Consider the following 19,124-nt stretch of genomic DNA (forward strand, 5'->3'; position numbering starts at 1 on the left):
CCAGTGTCCGTTAGTGAATCGGCGAATTAACGAAAATGCACTATGCTAGCGAATTAACGCTAGCGTTAGGCGCTTCGTCCTTTAGTAAATTTGCCCCCAAGTCGTTCAATCCCAGGCAGGATGTTAAATTTATCTACTATGCTGAACTATAGAAATGAACATCTGAACTACAGAAATGTGTTATGCCCATGTTTCTGTATATGTGTGGCTTTGATATGCATTCAAATTGGCCTCACCAAATTGGACTTCTAATAAAGGGGGCATAATCCTTGCTCAGGAAAGGCAATAGGTGTGTTAAGATATGTATTGATGGGTGTGCTTGTAGGAATATCACGGGCACACACGATATGTGTTAAGCAGGGCCCTTACAATTTTATTTAATGCATGGTGCAACATTCCGGGGACACTCCCCTCTGTCAAGCATAGTGCATGCGTAGTGCAGAAAACATTTAAATATTTTTACCAAAAACAAATGAACATATTAACCCAATAGTAGAAAGTGACCTGGAATCAATTAAGTCCAATGAGACATTTACAGTAAATCAGATAAGTCCAAAGTCTATTTTCCCTTGTGGTCAAAGTGTAGTGAAACAATTGTAACAATAACCTGAAAAAAGAAACAAAATCTGTACCAAAACCAAATGGCAACAAAAGTATCATACATAATAAATAACACAGTATTGAAACTAACCATTTCTTAAAAACATCATAGCTCTACATATTAAGGGAAGAGGACAATTTACCTGTCCCTGAAGGGTCATCAAATTTAGCTTGTTATTTGAAAGGAAGAACAAATACAATTAACACCTAGTACAGGTATCATATTATAGAAAACAGGACATATTGTATTCTTCGTTTAAACCTTTATGGGATCTTGTTTGGAGCAACCAGATCTAATAGCATTCTATCTGTGAGAGTAAACTTTTATTATCCTGTCATTGTTTAGCCTTTACTTTTTCTGGGACTAGCCAATGAAATTGCACCACCTGATGGCCATTTGTGAAAAAATATCTAGCTAATAATTTTTTTTTATTTTACTGGTGTATTGGAAGTGGCTGATAATTCCTTATTGTGGATTTGTGTTCATTTAACCTAATCTTAATGGATTTAGTTGTCTGGCCTACGTATGCCAGACCGCAAGGACATTTCAAGCAGTAAATCACGTTACTAGAGTCAAATGTAAAAAAGCCCTTGACTGTGTGCTTAGACCCTTGTTGTGGATGTTGATGATGAATTTTGTCGTAACATCATTTTTAAATATTGGGGTCTTTTGAGCAGTGATTCCAAACATGGGCAGTTATTTCAGTCACCCCCTCTCTTTTTGTATAGACAGGGAAAAAGCATTGGTGACTTAGTTAAATCTAAGCCAAAACAACAATTAAGTGGTTATACTTCCACTACGTCAAATGGTACATTTCCATGTAGGAATTGTGGGCATTGCAACGGTATTATACCTGGCAATTTTATAATACAACACAAGAAAGGTCTAAGCACACAGTCAAGGGCTTTTTTACTTGTGACTCTAGTAATGTGATTTACTGCTTGAAATGTCCTTGCGGTCTGGCATACATAGGCCAGACAACTAGATCCATTAAGATTAGGTTAAACTAACACAAATCCACAATAAGGAATTACCAGCCACCTCCAATACACAGTAATTCAAATGAAAATAAAGATAAGAATAAAAAGAATAAAGACACCAGTGAAATAAAAACAATAAAAACAATTAAAAACTTTTTTTAGCTAGGCATTTTTTCACACAGTGACATTACCATCGGTGGCGCAACTTCGCTGGAAGGTCCTGGAAAAAGTAAAAGCTAAACAAGGACAGGATAATAAAAGATTACTCTCATAGAGAGAATGCTATTGGATCTGGTTGCTCCAAACAAGATCCCCTAAAGGTTTAAACAAACAATACAATATGTCCTGTTTTCTATAATATGATACCTGTACTAGGTGCTAATTGTAGTTGTTCTTCCTTCAGATAACAAGCTATATTTGCCCTTCAGGGACAGGTACATTTTCCTCCTTCCCTTCCCTTAATACATAGGGCTATGAATTGATTTTTTTAAGAAATGGATATTTTTGATACTGTGGAATTTATTATTTATGATACTTTTGTTGCCATTTGATTTTGGTACAGATTTTGTTTCCTTTTTTCAGGTTATTCTTACAATTGTTTCACTACACTTTGACCACAAGGGAAAATAGACTTTGGACTTATCTGATTTACTGTTAATGTCTTATTGGACTTAATTGATTCCAGGTCACTTTCTACTATTGGGTTAATTATATGTTAATTTGTTTTTGGAGAAAGTATTTAAATGTTTTCTGCACCACACATGAACTATGCTTGACAAAGGGGAGTGTCCCCATAATGTTGCACCATGCATTATATAAAATTTGCAAGGGCTTGCCCTGCTAAACGCATATCTTGTGTGCCAGTGATATTCCTACACATTTGACTGGAGGTTGCTGATTCCCTAATCACTGAGCAACAAGAGGAGAGATTTTGGAACATAGGGTGTGTGGCTACTTCCAATTCCTTTGGAACTGTTAATGGGTGTGCTCTCATACAGATCCCATACTGATCTGATATAGTGTCATGTGACATGATCTTTGTCTGCTAATGCAAAAGTGTTAATAAAGTTATGTCTTCTTGAAGCAAGAGAAGCATGGTGTCTGTGTGCAGTTTCTCTTCTGTCTAAAGAAAGCTGCAGGCTTATGTGAGATTGAGCTACCTTTATCCCATCTCTTAAGCAGAATGGCAACAAGGTCATTAAAATCCCATAGTTGTTTTATCCATGATTTCATAGTGTTCCGGAGCAAACTTGGGGACTAGTGTTATTTTGTGGTATTGAAATGAATATATATTTCCTACGTTTGACACGATTTTAGTTGCTTTTATCATATTGCATAATCACTCTTTAAAACTCTTTGATAGGGTGTCCCCGGTGACCAAGGATTCCCAGGAGAGCGTGGATCAATGGGTCCTCCAGTAAGTATAGTTACCAGTATATACATGGCAGCCTCAGTGGCTTTACAAGACTTCATATTGCATATATCAAAATGTTTTATGAGGTTGTTAGACAAGCATAGTTTTGAATCACTGAGAGCTACTGAAGTGAGCACAAGTTTCAAGAAACATACACACCTCTGTACTCATATCAGCAGTGGAATATTCTCCCCATATTTATGGATATAAATATAAATAGATAAAATATATCTAGCGTAATAAAAAAATGCAAATGAGAGATGCAAATGTTAATTACAACAGCATGCACATCGGTAGACCATTTAATTAGAACACTAAACAATATATGGATATTTCATAACACAAAGATTACTGTCCATAAAAGTTTAGATTCGCATATGTGGCAATTTCCAAGCAATATTTTTTGACAACTAAATTGTTAGGTGTCCATATAAGTAAGTTTTATCTTATTCCTCTAATTCATTGTTTTTGGGTGCTGATAACACTGTTTCCTTTAGACAGCTTGGGCATAGATAACCAGTATTTTTTATGCATTTTGTGTGTGATGGGTTCTGCCTCAACTTGCCACATGAGATAGTGGTTCCAGACATACTTATGCACCAGTATCAGTATAAACACGGATGATGAATGCAGAAAAAATGTTTCTGTATCTGTTTTTTCAGTATTAAACATTGGGCTTCATCATCATCAGTACAGACTCACAGGAGAGACATGAACCATACAGTTCCATATTTCAGTCCACATTTTCCTTGGGGAAGAAAAAGTGACCAAAAGAATGACTATCATAAATTGTTATGCTGTACAGTATAATAAAACTAATGTTAGCTTTATGCATGTCTGTAAAATGCATCTTACAGCAATTATACCTGGTGTTAAGGTGTTAGGGACCTTCTCTTTCTAGGTTATAGAATCATGAATGTTTTGTATCATTTTCTTTACAGGGTCCTCCTGGAGGTGCAAAAGGAGAGAAGGGAGAACCAGGGGAACCAGGAAAGATTGTAAGTAACTGTTTAAACATTTTGTTTATCACTACATGCTATTAACTGTATAATTTACTAATACTCAAAATAATGCCCTGCAGAACAAATAAAAGAAGCAGTAGTTTTTTGCTCTGATATATTTATATCTATACAGTAAAAGTAACCAGTAATAAAAAGGATTACCAGCAGCAAGAGTAGTATTCCTGGCTGATAATATTAGAAGGAACATCATCTGTAATGGATATATATATATATATATATATATATCTATATATATATATATATATATATATATATATATATATATATATATATATATATAGCAGAAGGACAGATAAATATTGTTCTGTTGGCTTATTATACAATCCATAAAAAGCACTCAAGGGGCATGATAGCACAGGTATGGGACCTGTTATCCAGAATGCTGGGGACCTGGGGTTTTCTAGATAACGTATCTTTCCATAATGTAGACTTCATTCTTTAAGTCTAGAAAATCATGTAAACATTAAAAAAAAACAATGGACTGGTTTTGCTTCCAATAAGTATTAATTATATCTTAGTTGGGATGAAGTACAAGGTAATGTTTTATTATAACAATGAAAAAAAGAAATAATTTTTTAAACATTTGGATTATTTGGAGTTGAGTCTATAGGTGGCCATACACGGATAGATCCGCTCGTTTGGCGATGTCGCCAAACGAGCGGATCTCTCTCCGATATGCCCACCTTGAGGTGGGCAATATCGGGCTGATCCGATCGTGGGCCCTAGGGCCCAACGATCGGATCCTTCACGTTCGCAAACGGGCAGTCGGATCGCGGGACCGCATCAACGAACAGATGCGGCCGCGATCCGACGGGATTTTTAACCCCATCCGATCGAGATCTGGCCGACTTTCGGCCAGATCTCGATCGGGGAAGCCCGTCGGGGGGCCCCCATACACGGGCCAATAAGCTGCCGACTCGGTCTGTCGGCAGCTTTTATCGGCCCGTGTATGGCCACCTTAAGGCAGGCAAACTTTGTGTAATTTGGAGCTTTCTGGATAACAGGTTTCCGGATAATGGATCCAATACCTGTAGTATTGTATTGTGGGTATTTATAAAAACAGTGACATTTCAGAGCCAACTGGGATTTTTTTCCATGTGCATATACAAACATTTGTAATCTTCAAATACCAGAACTACTTTGTGTCTGGCCTTAAAACTAAGATACCAACAACTTCTTTAATATAAAAATATCTTCAAATTCCCGTAGGGGCAGATTTATCAAGGGTTGAAGTGAATTCGAGGGAATTTTCGAAGTAAAAAAATTTGAAATTCAAAGTAATTTTTTGGATACTTCGACTATCGAATAGGATACTACGACTTCGACTTTACTTCGACTTCGATTCAAAGTAAAAATCGTTTGAATCATTCGATAATCGAAGTACTGTCTCTTTAAAAAAAAACTTTGACTTCAATACTTCACCAAATTAAACCTGCCGAAGTGTTATTTTAGCCTATGGGGACCTTCTACAACCATTTTCTAAGTCTTCACACATCGAAGTAAAATCGTTTTCTCTAACGTCATTGGGGGACACAGGAACCACTGGGTTAAGCTCCTCCAACCAGGAGGCAGGACACTGACAAAAAATAAAATGTTGCTCCTCCCCTTCCCTATATCCCCTGTGCTTATCCTCCTACCTCAGTTTTTTCAGTGTCCTTGACTAGGATGGTAGGACTTTGGTCTCTAGAGAGACCCTACGCAAGGAATGCTTGGTCAGTGGATAGCACTGACACCAGGGGTGAGACAGGAGTCAGGGACACACCTGAGCTCCGTTATGTTAGCCCCCTACGCGGGATACCTCTGTAGGGTTGTGAGACTTCTAAGAAGCAGACCATCGAGCCGCTAGATCCTTCTTGTGGAGGGCAGGAGCGGAGGGGCGCACAGAGGTAGCACTGAGGTACAACCGGGACACACGGCTTGTATATAGTATATCCAGTGCAAGGATGGAGCCGGGCCCCGGCCGCGGTCACATATTTTTCATGTACGGCTTGCAATGCAAAAATGCCCAAGGGTCAAAAGGAGGCCATTTGCCTGGCATGCACTGCTGCTGGGGAGCAGTCTTCTCCTTCTATTGCCCCTAATGATACCAATACAGGCAATTTAATTACGGCCAGTGCCTCTGCTGGGGAATTTGCGGGGAACTCTGTGTTGGGGTCTTCCTCTTTAAATGATCCAGCTCCATTATGGGCGGTGCAGTTGTCCCAGTCCTTGGCAAACCTGCAGGGCATTGCAAGCCTGTCCTCTTCTCTAGATAGGTTTATCTAGAGAGCAACGTAGAGGGTTCTTCACAGTCAGGACAGTGAGGTTGTGGAATGCACTGCCGGGTGATGTTGTGATGGCCGATTCAGTTAATGCCTTTAAGAATGGCTTGGATGATTTTTTGGACAGACATAATATCAAAGGCTATTGTGATACTAAACTCTATAGTTAGTATAGGTATGGGTATATAGAATTTTAATTAAAAGTAGGGAGGGGTGTGTGTATGGATGCTGGGTTTTCATTTGGAGGGGTTGAACTTGATGGACTTTGTCTTTTTTCAACCCAATGTAACTATGTAACTATGTAACTATCTCTCACCTATCTGAGGTACCTAACCTTTTGCAGGGCACTAGCCCAAAACAAAGGAAACAGGTTTTGAAGGGAAAGGCTCTGACCTCCTTAGTCTCAGGGGACTCCTCTGCTGAGGAGTCTTTATCTGACCACAGTGAGGGGGAGGTGGTTTCGTCATCTAAGGATGACGAATGGAGCGTGGAACCAGATAGAGAGGTTCCTCATGATGTGGAGGGCTTGATAAGGGCCCTGAAGGAAACATTAGAATTGGTAGACTCGAGTTCTACTGGGTCAGTCCATAAGGGACCTTTTAAGCGCCAGTCTAAACAGGTGGCTGAGTTTCCGTTTCATGAACAGCTGGGAGATATTATACAACATTAGTGGGACTCCCCAGAGAAGAAGTTTCAGCCGTCAAGACGTTTTTCTCGCTCATACCCTTTTGCCAAGGAGTTGGTGGAGAAGCGGAGTGTGCCGCCCACGGTGGATGCCCTGGTGTCGAGACTATCCAGGAACACGGCTCTTCCGGTTCCTGATGCGGCGGCTTTTAAGGATCCCACAAACAAGCGTCTAGAGAGTTCGCTTAAGGCGATCTTTATTTCAGCAGGATCCACTCTTAGACCTAGGATAGCAGGAGCTTGGACCAGCAGGGCGATTACCTCGTGGTCTCAGGCTCTCTTAGAAGGATTGGGAGGTGATACTCCTAGAGAGGAGCTATGTTCATTGGCTTCCAAGATTATAGAGGGAAATGCCTTTTTGACCGATGCAATTCTGGATGCAATACAGACCATGGCCAGGACATCCGCTTCTTCGGTGGCGGCACGCCGGGCATTGTGGCTAAAGAATTGGACAGCAGACTTGAGCTCTAAGAAATCTCTGACATCATTGCAGTTTAGAGGGAAACCTCTATTCGGAGAGGAGCTAGAAAAATAATAATTTCCCAAGCAACAGGGGGTAAGAGTACTCTATTGCCAGAGCCTAGGGCTCGGTTTGGATCGGGTTCGAAACGTGGAAGATTTTTTCGAGGCTCCATTTTTCGTTCCCCACGAAGAGCTCAGACATCGGATTCATACTGTTCAAGGGGGAGGTTCCAGCAACGAGGAAAACCTCAGTGGCAGAACCGCAAGTCCAGCAGCAAGTCAGTCACTGACAAGCCCCCTGCCCAATGACTGGACAGGGTCACGGGACCTCGGTCGAGACGTAGGAGGGCGGCTCGCGAGGTTCCAGGAAACTTGGGTAAGAGTGGTGTCCGATTCCTGGGTTCGGACATTGGTCAGCGAGGGGTACAAGTTGGAATTTCAGGCCCCTCCACCTCGACGGTTCATGTTATCCAGGGTGCCGGTAAAGGAGCCGAAGTGCGAGGCCTTTTTTGGAGCAGTGAGGACACTACTACAGTCAGGAGTAGTGGTACCAGTTCCGTTCGACCAGTGCTGTGGCGGTTTTTACTCAAATCTATTTATTGTGCCGAAAAGGGACGGGTCCTTCCGTCCAGTGATAGACTTGAAGGCACTGAACAAGTTCATAAGATACTCCCGTTTTCACATGGAGTCCATTCGCTCAGTGATCAGATCCATGAGAGGAGGGGAGTTTTTAGCGTCAATGGACATCAAGGACGCGTATCGTCACGTTCCCATTTGGCCAGGACATCACAAGTTTCTAAGGTTTGCTTTCCTTCAGCAGCATTACCAATTTGTGACCCTTCCATTCGGCCTGACGTCCGCACCCAGGGTGTTTACGAAAATCATGGCGTCTATGGCAGCAACGCTACAACTTCACGGGATTTCCATATCCCATACCTGGACGACATCTTGGTAAAGGCGGACTCCTTAGAGATGGCCACAAGGAATGTGTCCATCACGGTGACAACCTTGGAATCTTTTGGGTGGATGATCAATCAACAGAAGTCATCCCTGGTGCCAAGCCAGGTTTTACAGTTCCTGGGGCTAGTGTTCAACACAAGCTCACAGAGAGTTATTCTGCCCATCGAGAGGCAGTCGAGACTCAGTCTCAGAGTATGGTAGAGCGGCTTAGCCAGGAACGCACACCCACAGTGAGATTCTGCATGCAGATTCTGGGGTTTATGGTGGCCGCAATGGAGGCGGTGCCTTGGGCCCAATATCATCTAAGACCTCTGCAATTGTGCATTCTCTGCAGATGGAAGAGGGGTTCTCTAGAGCAGACCATTATGCTAGACAAGATAACACGAGAGTCATTGAATTGGTGGACAGTTCCATCAAGATTGGCTCAAGGGCAGTCATGGGAGGACCCACAGTGGACGCTGTTGACAACAGATGCAAGCCTGACCGGATGGGGGGCAAGGCTCAATCAGATGTGGGCACAAGGCACATAGTCTCCCACGGAGTCCAAACTGCCCATAAATATTTTAGAGCTTCGGGCCATTTACCAGGCTTAGTACAGTGGCAGGATCAGTTAAAGCACAAACACATAAAGGTCCAGTCGGACAACGCTACTGCAGTGGCCTACCTGAATCATCAGGGAGGCACAAGGAGTGTATCAGCATGGAAAGAGACACAGAGGATAATGGAGTGGACAGAACACCACAGGGTAGTGATATCAGCGGTTCACATCCCCGGAATTCTAAATTGGGAAGCAGATTATCTAAGTCTCAACCGCCAGGATCCAGGAGAATGGGAACTCCTACCGGAGGTGTTCTCCCTGCTGGTAGACAGGTGGGGTCAGCCAGACATCGATCTGATGGCATCCCACCACAATACAAAGCTACCGAGGTTCCTGGCAAGATCCAGGGATCCAAGAGCAGAGGGAGTGGATGCAATGACGTTTCCTTGGAGTTATCACAGGGCGTATGTGTTTCCACCAATTCCTATGATTCCAAGGATCCTAAAAAGGTTTCGGAGAGAGAAACTGACCTTGTTGATGGTGGCTCCTTTTTGGCCAAGAAGAGCGTGGTTTTCAGACCTGATCTCCCTGGCAGAAGGAGATTGGTTCAAACTACCGTTTAGGCCGGACCATCTGTGTCAGGGTCCAATTTTTCACCACAATCCTGCCCTACTGTCTTTGACGGTTTGGCGGTTGGTTCTCAGATAGGGTGGTGGAGACCATGATTAAGGCCAGGAAGCCCGTATCCACTAAGGCCTACTATAGGGTCTGGAGGGCTTACAGTACGTGGTGTGAGAGACATCAGGCTCCATTCGAGCAGTTGCAGATTAACAATGTGTTGCAGTTCCTCCAGCAGGGACTGGACGGCGGTCTCAAGCTGTCTTTATTAAAGGTTCAGGTTTCTGCCTTATCAGTCTTATTTCAGGAGCGGTTAGCCCAACGAGATGATGTAAAGACGTTTCTTCAGGGTGCAGCTCACGTTACTCCCTTATTTCGTCCACCTGTACCGGTATGGGATCTTAACTTGGTTCTCAGAGCTTTTCAGGTAGCTCCTTTCGAGCCTATGAGGTCGGTAGATTTGGGTTGGTTGACGTCAAAGGTGGTGTTCTAATTGGCCATCTGTTCGGCCAGGAGAGTGTCGGAGCTGAGTGCGCTCTCGATTGCACCGGAGTTAATGGTCTTCCATAGAGATAAGGTGACCTTGCGTACGATTCCGACTTTTTTGCCCAAGGTGGTATCTGATTTTCATGTGAATCAGCCTATTGTAGTACCTTCTTTTTGTCCAGAACCTAGGAACGAAAATGAAAAAAGGCTACATACCCTGGATGTAGTCCGGGCCTTAAGATATTATGTGGATAGGACAGCCTCATTTAGGCGTTCGGATTCACTGTTTGTCATTCCCTCAGGTCCAAGGAAGGGAACAGCTGCAACGAAGGCTACTATAGCCAGATGGATTAAGAAGTCCATATATCAGGCAAATGAGAGTTCTCACAGAAGTCCCCCAGCACAGGTAAAGGCTCATTCAACCAGGGCTATAAGTACTTCCTGGGCATGGAGGAATGAGGCTTCTGCAGAGCAGTTGTGCAAGGCGGCGGTGTGGTCATCAGTCCATACTTTTACAAAGTTCTATCGTTTTGATGGTTTTTCTTCCGTCGAAGCGTGTTTCGGTAGGAAGGTTCTTCATACGGTAGTCATGACCGACTAAGGGCGTATTGTCTCTTCCCTCCCTGGTTATTAAGGGACTGCTTTGGTAAGTCCCAGTGGTTCCTGTGTCCCCCAGATGACGTTAGAGAAAAGGAGATTTTTAGTATAACTTACCGTTAAATCTCTTTCTCTCTAGTCAATTGGGGGACACAGGACCTCCCTCCCTGAGACATAAGTTTTTTCTTTTTATTAGAGTGGCAGTTATGCCTTATTTGGAGTTATCCTATTCTCGGTTGATATACTAAACTGAGGTAGGAGGGTTAAGCACAGGGGATATAAGGAAGGGGAGGAGCAACATTTTATTTTTTGTCAATGTCCTGCCTCCTGGTTGGAGGAGCTTAACCCAGTGGTTCCTGTGTCCCCCAATTGACTAGAGAGAAAGAGATTTAACAGTAAGTTATACAAAAAAATCTCCTTTTATCGTACACTAAAATCGTTTGATTTTACTTTGATCGTTCAATGGCCAAATTCGGTGAAAAATACTTCGACTTCAATATTCCAAATTCGATGGTTGAATTTCAAAGTATTTTACACTTCGAAATTCGACCCTTGATAAATCTGCCCCTTAATGTATAGAAAAATTAAAAACATCCTATTAATGTGCATTCATAAAAGGAGTTCAGATGTAATTGAGTGACAGTAATTGTACATTATCAACATTATTATTATTATTATTGAAAAGTGTAACAGTTATCTCAAACCATTAAATTGCACTAACATGTACTTAGAGCAACTGTGAAAAATACCACAATTTTCAATAAACAATTTTATAAAGCTTTATTCAGTTCTCACAAATAATGAGCCATGGTAGAATCCAGTTCTTCATAAACACATATTTGTGTGTCTTCCATAATATATTAATAATATTTTTTTTTATCCTTGTGTGTTCCTCTTAATTCTTAAAAGGGGAAGCCAGGAAAATATGGGAAGAATGGACTGCCTGGTGTCGAGGTGAGTTCTTTTGTTTGTTTACATCATTGCTTGCACATTTCTACACCCAGAAAACATTCTAACCATGTTCTGGTATTTCTACAGGGTCTCAGGGGTGACCCAGGCTTGCCAGGAAGTCCGGGCAGAGGTGGGGAGCAGGTACTAAAATTTTTGTCAGCATGTTAAATTATTGCACACCGAACAAGAACTGATTACAAATTTTTATAGCTGAATTATAAAATCCATGTTTTAACTGTGACTTATTTTTACGCTGCTCTAATCCACATTTACCCTTTTGAGAATGCCCATGAGCAGTAAACACTGCTATTACTGAAACTATCCTCTGCATGGCCTGTACATTTTGCATAAGGTGTCAGACTATAAAATAGTCTGCAGTCACTTGCAGGCATTTGTTTAATGTTATTTGTCAATTATTTTGTAATTTCAGGGTCAGAAAGGTGACCGTGGGTTACCTGGGCCACCAGGAGAGGTATGTAATTTAAGAGCCTCTGTAATATAATAATTTTAAGTGTGTGCATATATTGCCTAGTGCATAATGCAAAGGCTGCCTTGTTTACTTTACTGTTGTAGGCATCGGTAACTGGGTCTGAATCAGTTGTTGCTTCTGCATGAAATTATAAATATTTTAGCCATTTTCTTCTTTAATCTTTTTATAAAAAATAAAAACTTAAGCTTATGGTTTTATCCAAATATCCAAAAAGCCATCATCTTAATGACATGGTCATTTCGTAAACTCAGGCTCTCTTAACTGTAAACCTTTTGACATTGCTATGCATTTTAAAAAAAACAGAACATTTGGGAATAAGGACTTTTCTTTTTAAGGTTGGTGTTGTTGACTAACTGGAAAATGTACAGTATGTGCTAACCTAAAGTGAGATTAATAAAATTAAATATTGTTACACTGATCTGCCACCAGACGTTGCAGCATACTCCATTATTTATTAATAGGTTATTTCAAGACCAGGAATAGGTAAAGTTGGACCAAAGGGAAACACAGGACCCCCTGGAATAACAGGGCCAAAAGGAGACCATGGGTTCCCTGGATTACAAGGTCCTCCTGGTTTTCCTGGATCACCAGGTGAGAAACATATATTTTGATACACATGTATAAAAAAATCTGCAATGCTTTATTACATAAATAATTTACTTTTTTGGTTTAAGTTATATCTCACATTAAATTATAACGGGTTCCAGAGGAGTTAGAGTTAAGCCTTTTAAGCTTAGGTATTCAAAATATATAATGCATAGCCAGAGGAGATTTTTGTCCATTACTGGATATTGTGACACTATTATCGTTTAAACAAAGGAAGGTTTTCTTCCTTTTGGGGTTGAAAAAGTCCCCTGGATCTCTAAAAAAAACCTCTTGCTTTCATACAGAAGGTGTTCATTAACTGCGGCATACTTTGCAAAAGAAAACTACCCTTCTGGAGGTTTTAGAGGTACATCCTAATATGGCCCCCTGAAATTAACCTGCCACTGAGTGACATCTCAACTGCTGGGCAGTTGACCTGGGGCAGTCAGGCAAAGCTGCCTTACATGGTGTTAAAATCGGTATTGACCAGATGGGAAACTTACTTTCTCCCACCTTTGATTTCTTTTCCTCTCTGTTCCTTTCTGTTCATCTTATCACTTTGTTCTTCTTTATGAGCCAGGAGTAACTTGACGAAAGACACATTTGCAGTCAAGTTAAACCTCATTTTTATGGTTAACTTAGATGATAAGATTTTTATAAATCATTGTCTCTTGAAAATGAAGACTCATTTCAATAGCAGTTAATTTATTAAATATGATATACACACTTTGAATATTACACTTCCAAACTTATGTGACTTTATTGTTGACTCATTCTTTTCTTCTCTGACCTCAGGTACTTCAAGTGTAGGCCTCCCAGGAAGTCCAGGCCTTCCTGGTGAAAGAGGGCAGAAGGGTGATGATGGTCCACCAGGAATTTCCATTCCAGGGCTTCCAGGTTCTGAAGGACTTAGAGGACCCCCTGGTGCCCCAGGTTTGCCTGGTCGACCTGGACCACCTTCAGTTCCTCGTAAGTTAAATTGTTCTATAATTCACAATCATTGGTTTGTAGTTTTGCAGTTTTGCATTTGTAGGTGTCAAAAATTTGATTGGGGCAGATAATCCACTTGCCAAGGACAGTATAGGTGTGTATGTAGTCCATAATGGCACTACATGGATCCCTTTGTACCTCATTGAACAGTCATCAGAGGATCTGCTTATATATATTATATATAGTCAAACAAGCAAAAGATCAGTATGGCCAGCTGACTTGTGCTTTTATATGCATCATTAACTGTAAATATGAATGCTCATTATTAATGCATTCATGCACCATATTAATTTATAGAGGCGGAGATATGCCAGCCAGGATCACCTGGTGTTCCAGGACTTCCAGGAGATCCAGGATATGCAGGAGAAAGAGGACAGAAAGGTAAACCATGTTAATAGGTGGTGAATTGTTGAAATGCTTAGACATTTAAGGAAGGAAGCCTCATAAAAAATAATAACTTGTACATGTTTAAAAATAAACATGTACAAGTTAAAAAGTAAAAAGATAAATTTATTAGGACACGAGAAATGGGCCTAACACATTTCATGCTTGATGGGGCACTTATTCATTGGCTAACTGGCACAGTCCCACACACTTCCTTTTAAATGTTCAAATGCAACATGTTACAAAACCACCAATCACAATTGTTAAAACATGTGTAACAGTATATAAAATAATTTATATTGTATAAAAGATGCAAGATTCTAACCTTCAACTGAGGTGATACTTTGGTGCTACAGCTACACCACCAAGTTGCTGTATTTAAAGGAGAACTAAAGAAGTAGGCTATAAATGCTGTACATTAAGTTTTGGGCTTCTGTACCAGCCCAAGGCAACCACAACCCTTTAGCAGTGCATTCAAAGATGTCCCAGTAGCTCCCCATCTTCTTTTCTACTGATTGACTGCAAATGCTCTGTGCTGCTGTCAGTTACTGAGCTTAGGGACCGACTCATAATATACAGTACACATAGAATATAAATTTCATAATATAAGGCTGATTAGTAATTAATACAAATAATTACTACATGGCAGCTCAGAAACCAGTGCAACTAGCATCAGAATTGAATAATCAGCCTTGTAGCATCAGCTTATATTACAAGACAACCTAATTTTGTGCTTGATAATTTGCAATGACCCCTAAGCTTAGCTTCTCAACAGCTGCTCAGAGCCCACTGAGCATGTGAGTGATGCAGACACTTTCCAAGATGGTCACCCCATGTGACAAGTTTGAAGTCCTGGATCATTGCTGCTATTGAGAAGCTGAAACTTTAAGCTGATGCAATAAATTCAGTATATAAAATAAGGCATTTTTAGTCATATTAATTTTTAGGGTTTAGTTCTCCTTTAAGGAAGGTTTAGTAAAAACAGACCATATATATTGTATTTTTTAGGGGGGGCACAGGTCTGGACTGGGATTTAAAATAGGTCCAAACAGCCGCCCACTAGCCCAATAATTGGTGACTTTCTATGTTATTTTATAGCAGCCCCTCAAAGTTGTGTCCTGGGTGCCGAACACTGCAGACTTTTCGCTAGCATTACTTCGGGAGTGCGAAGTAATGCTCCATGCCCTTCAAATGTCTGGGGAAAATGTTAACACAAAAAAGTTAAATAGTTAGGACTTTTGCAGGAAATCCTGCTTAAAAAAGGACAAGTCGCCAGTGTTTTTACAACTTTAATGCATTTCTGACATACAGAATATGATGTAACTAACATAAGATTGAGGAAGATCTAGCTTCATTTTAGCAGTTTGCCTGGTCTGAGGTGGCGAAGTCAACTCTAGCGAAAAGAGGTAACGTTCAGTAAAATTTGCACTTTACTGAATTTGAGGAGTAATGACCATTCGCCAGAGCAAAAAGTCGCCTGGCGATAGAGTGCGAACGCTAGCGACGGTCCTGTTCGCTAGCTGATTGTAGCCTACACCTGTAAATTGGCGATGTCCCTGCGGATGTAATTTGTAGCGAAAAGTCGCTAGCATGAGCTACTTCGCCCTTTAGTAAATCTGCCCCAAAGACTTTTGGGGCAGTCAAGTGATCTGAACCTGTATAACTCCACATATCATTGATACATTTTCCTTCTAAGCTATTGTTTTGTGCACTGGTCCAGACACTATTATAAGCATTATCAGAATCCAAAATAGAGCGAGTCAGGGTAGCAGTGCTATGCTGCAATATAAAGTATAAATAAATATTATCATAATATTTATTATATGTAAACATATATTAGTTATTCTATAGCTTACGCTTTCATGCTTAGTTGCCATATCTCAGGCAATTTTTAAACTTGAAAAGCGGCAAATCCTCCAAAAACCTTAAGCCATTGCTCAACCATTAGCCATTGCTAAAATGTAGCAGCAATATGAATCCGACCCCTGCCTCTGATTAATTTGTATTTTGTAATTTGTATTTTTTTTCCACAAAATCTGTATAGATAGCTTGAAAGGAGAAGTAAGTACTTAGCCAGAGTCTCAGAATATCCCCTTTATTTAATGAACCACAATTATTTTATCAACTCAGAGACTAAATGCAACATGGAGGTAATGCTGCAGTTTAGAGATATATTTTGTTATTACTGAGTCAGTAGGAAATACTGGACCTATTTTTTGTCCAGTTTTTTATATTTTACGATATACATACATATTTAGAACATATTTGGAAGTCCTACTATCTATATATTATCTATATATTGGTATGTGTTGCACAGTGAGAATCGTATAACTGTTTCTTTGTTTGTTTTACCTTAATTTAGTTTATTTATTTATTTTACAACAGGCGATAAAGGAGACACATGTTATAACTGCCTAGGAAATGGTATTTTAGGTCCAAAAGGTGATCCTGGTTTGCCTGGCCCCGCTGGAAGTCCAGGTAAGAGCATCTTTTACCAATTTGCTAATTCTAAACATTTGGGTCTAAAGATATGCTCCTTTTGCAACATCACTGCCCATGTAAATATATGTGATGTGTTGGAGGTGCCAAACAGTACACCTATAGGATTTGGGTTATTTAAAGTGGAGTAGATCTAAAAGCATGTATTGAATGTTAGATATTAGTAACAATAGTGTCATTGTTAGGGTCATTGAATAGATCAATAACTGTAAATGGAATAAAAAAAAGCTATGAATCAATGAATTAACAATCCAGAAGAGGTCATTAGTGATTTAGTAGCTTTAACTGACCCATATGTCCTTAAATCAGGTTAACACTAATGACTAACCTGCTATCACATTGGGCCGACCTATATTTATTTTAAAATTACTGTATAATTCATAATGCAGCATACTAATACGATGACCCTTGGATTTTCTGACACATATATAAAGAGTGGGTCATCTTGGTTTTATCTGCAAAATCTTATTACACTTAAATGTTTTTAAGTCTCAGGGCTCATTCAATGTACCAAACACACAGTGTAATGGCTATTCAATTCCATCATTTCTAATAAACAGGCTTACCTGGAGCTACAGGGCAAAAAGGGGAGCAAGGCACTCCAGGATTAAATGGGCTTCCAGGACCTCCGGTAAATCTTTAATATCTTTGAACCCTTTTTTCATTTCCATTACAGTGTAATCTTATTATCAAAGCTCCAAAGTTCCTTTTGCTCAAATTAAGTCCACACTTTCAAGTCATACTGTCAACGGTCTGTCATGCAGTACATTCATTTCAAATCACCCTTTTTGTCGAACTGGTGTAATAAATTATGATGTTTTTCACCTTTTTATAAAGCCATTGGCTTATATACAAGTGCACAGTATGTAACACTGAAGATGCTGTAGGAAAGAGGATTCTGTCCATAAACACTTGAAATCCAAATGTCAGGGAAATACATATCTGTGAAGGTTAAAAGGTAACACATACAGAATAATAAATAAGTTATGATGGAAAGGTATGAGATACGTAGGCACAGAGTAAAGTATGTATGCAAGACAAAGTATAACTAAGAGAAAACAGTGACAAAATGGTGATAGGTGAAGGTAGTTCAGGGGAAAGCAATTAATTAATTGCTGTTAGAGTATTATGTGGGAATTAGGTCTGTAAAGGCAAGAAAACTATGATTATATTTCAGATGGGATTGATATTATGGTTTGAAATATGGTGTTTACATGGGATATTACAATGATGATAAATCACAGTACAGAGTACCTTGTAATGGTAATCACCTTAAGTTGTGAAGACAATGGAGGCAAGGACATTAATATAGGAATTAGTAGAACAATGCCTTATGAAATATTCAATTTAGCTGCTTGTTGGTAGATCCAAAATAAATGTTGTCCATGTAATAAAATAACATGGAATGCAATAGGATTTGGCTTTCCATTGTTCATATGGGATTAAAAAGAAAAAAACCCTGACACACACATCTCCTGCTACAGGGTTTCCCTGGCAGTCCCGGTTCCTCTGGACGACCTGGTCCCAAAGGAGAACCTGGAGAAGTAATTGGTGGTATCGGAATTAAAGGAGAAAAGGGGGATCCTGGATTCCCTGGTCCAGCTGGATCTTCTGGTCTGGATGGCCCACTTGGAAGAGATGGAACTCCAGGGATACCTGGGCCTAAGGGAGAGCCGGTATGTTGAAACTGAAAGTCAGAAGCTACTGCATCATCACCAAAACTGTTTTATCTGTCCAGCCTTCTACGTGTTCTTTAGAATTGCTTAATGTTTTTATCAATGCATAATGTACATTCCTAGAGAAATGAAAAAAGTGTGTTATTTCCTTGCAACTTCTTGTGTTAAGCTCCCCATAGACGCGACGATTCTTCTTCCCAAACGACCGATTTTAGGGAAGCCCGACCAATTATCGTGTGGTTAGTGGTATTCGAACGATCGTACATCTTACGATTTTTCGGCCGACATCTGTCGGGAAATTGATCGGCCAGGTCAAAAAATCTTTGTCGGTCCCAGTGCAATCTCTCTATGTTTGCAGGGCCAAGCAGGCAGCTCCCCTTTGTTTTCCTGGTAAATTGGTCTTTTTAGTTGATGGTAAATTCATACGATCGTACGATCATTCTGAGAAGATCGTGGTCTCACGATCAGGATCTGATCTTTTAAAAATCTCAACATCTATGGCCAGCTTTAACCAGAAGGGAGAGGGATTCATTGTATAGTAAGAATTATATAAAAAAAATATATGTCTTAAGTAGCTTAAAGGAACAGTAACATCAAAAAAGAAAATTGTTTTAAAGTAATACAAATATAATGCAGTGTTGTCCTGCACTGGTAAAACTGCTGTGTTTGCTTCAAAAACACTACTATTGTTGATATAAATAAGCAGCTGTGTAGCAATGGAGACAGCCATTCCAAGGAGAAAAGTCTTAGGTTACACAGCAGATAAGCTCTGTAGAACATAATGGTGTTTTCTGTTATCCACTATTTATCCTGTGCCATATAGCCTTTTTTTTTCGATTTCTGCCATTGCTATTCAGCAGCTTGTTTATATAAACTATAGTAGTATGTCTGAAGCAAACAGACCAGTTTTACCAGTGCAGGACAAC

General features: G+C 40.2%; 1 protein-coding gene across 2 annotated transcripts in view; it reads left to right on the top strand.

The window, feature by feature from the left end:
* Window positions 1-19,124, top strand: part of col4a5.S (collagen, type IV, alpha 5 S homeolog) — a 148,873-nt gene that overhangs the window by 74,213 nt on the left and 55,536 nt on the right. For both annotated transcript variants that reach the window (XM_041575195.1, XM_018232969.2), the window contains exons 14-24: window positions 2,945-2,998; window positions 3,937-3,993; window positions 11,533-11,577; window positions 11,662-11,715; window positions 12,005-12,046; window positions 12,526-12,655; window positions 13,445-13,618; window positions 13,937-14,020; window positions 16,409-16,501; window positions 17,083-17,153; window positions 18,007-18,198. In XM_041575195.1, the coding sequence (XP_041431129.1) occupies window positions 2,945-2,998; window positions 3,937-3,993; window positions 11,533-11,577; window positions 11,662-11,715; window positions 12,005-12,046; window positions 12,526-12,655; window positions 13,445-13,618; window positions 13,937-14,020; window positions 16,409-16,501; window positions 17,083-17,153; window positions 18,007-18,198 (996 nt within the window). The remainder of the gene's footprint in view (window positions 1-2,944; window positions 2,999-3,936; window positions 3,994-11,532; window positions 11,578-11,661; window positions 11,716-12,004; window positions 12,047-12,525; window positions 12,656-13,444; window positions 13,619-13,936; window positions 14,021-16,408; window positions 16,502-17,082; window positions 17,154-18,006; window positions 18,199-19,124) is intronic.

Source organism: Xenopus laevis, chromosome 8S, assembly GCF_017654675.1.
Source record: "Xenopus laevis strain J_2021 chromosome 8S, Xenopus_laevis_v10.1, whole genome shotgun sequence".
Lineage (NCBI taxonomy): Eukaryota > Metazoa > Chordata > Amphibia > Anura > Pipidae > Xenopus > Xenopus laevis.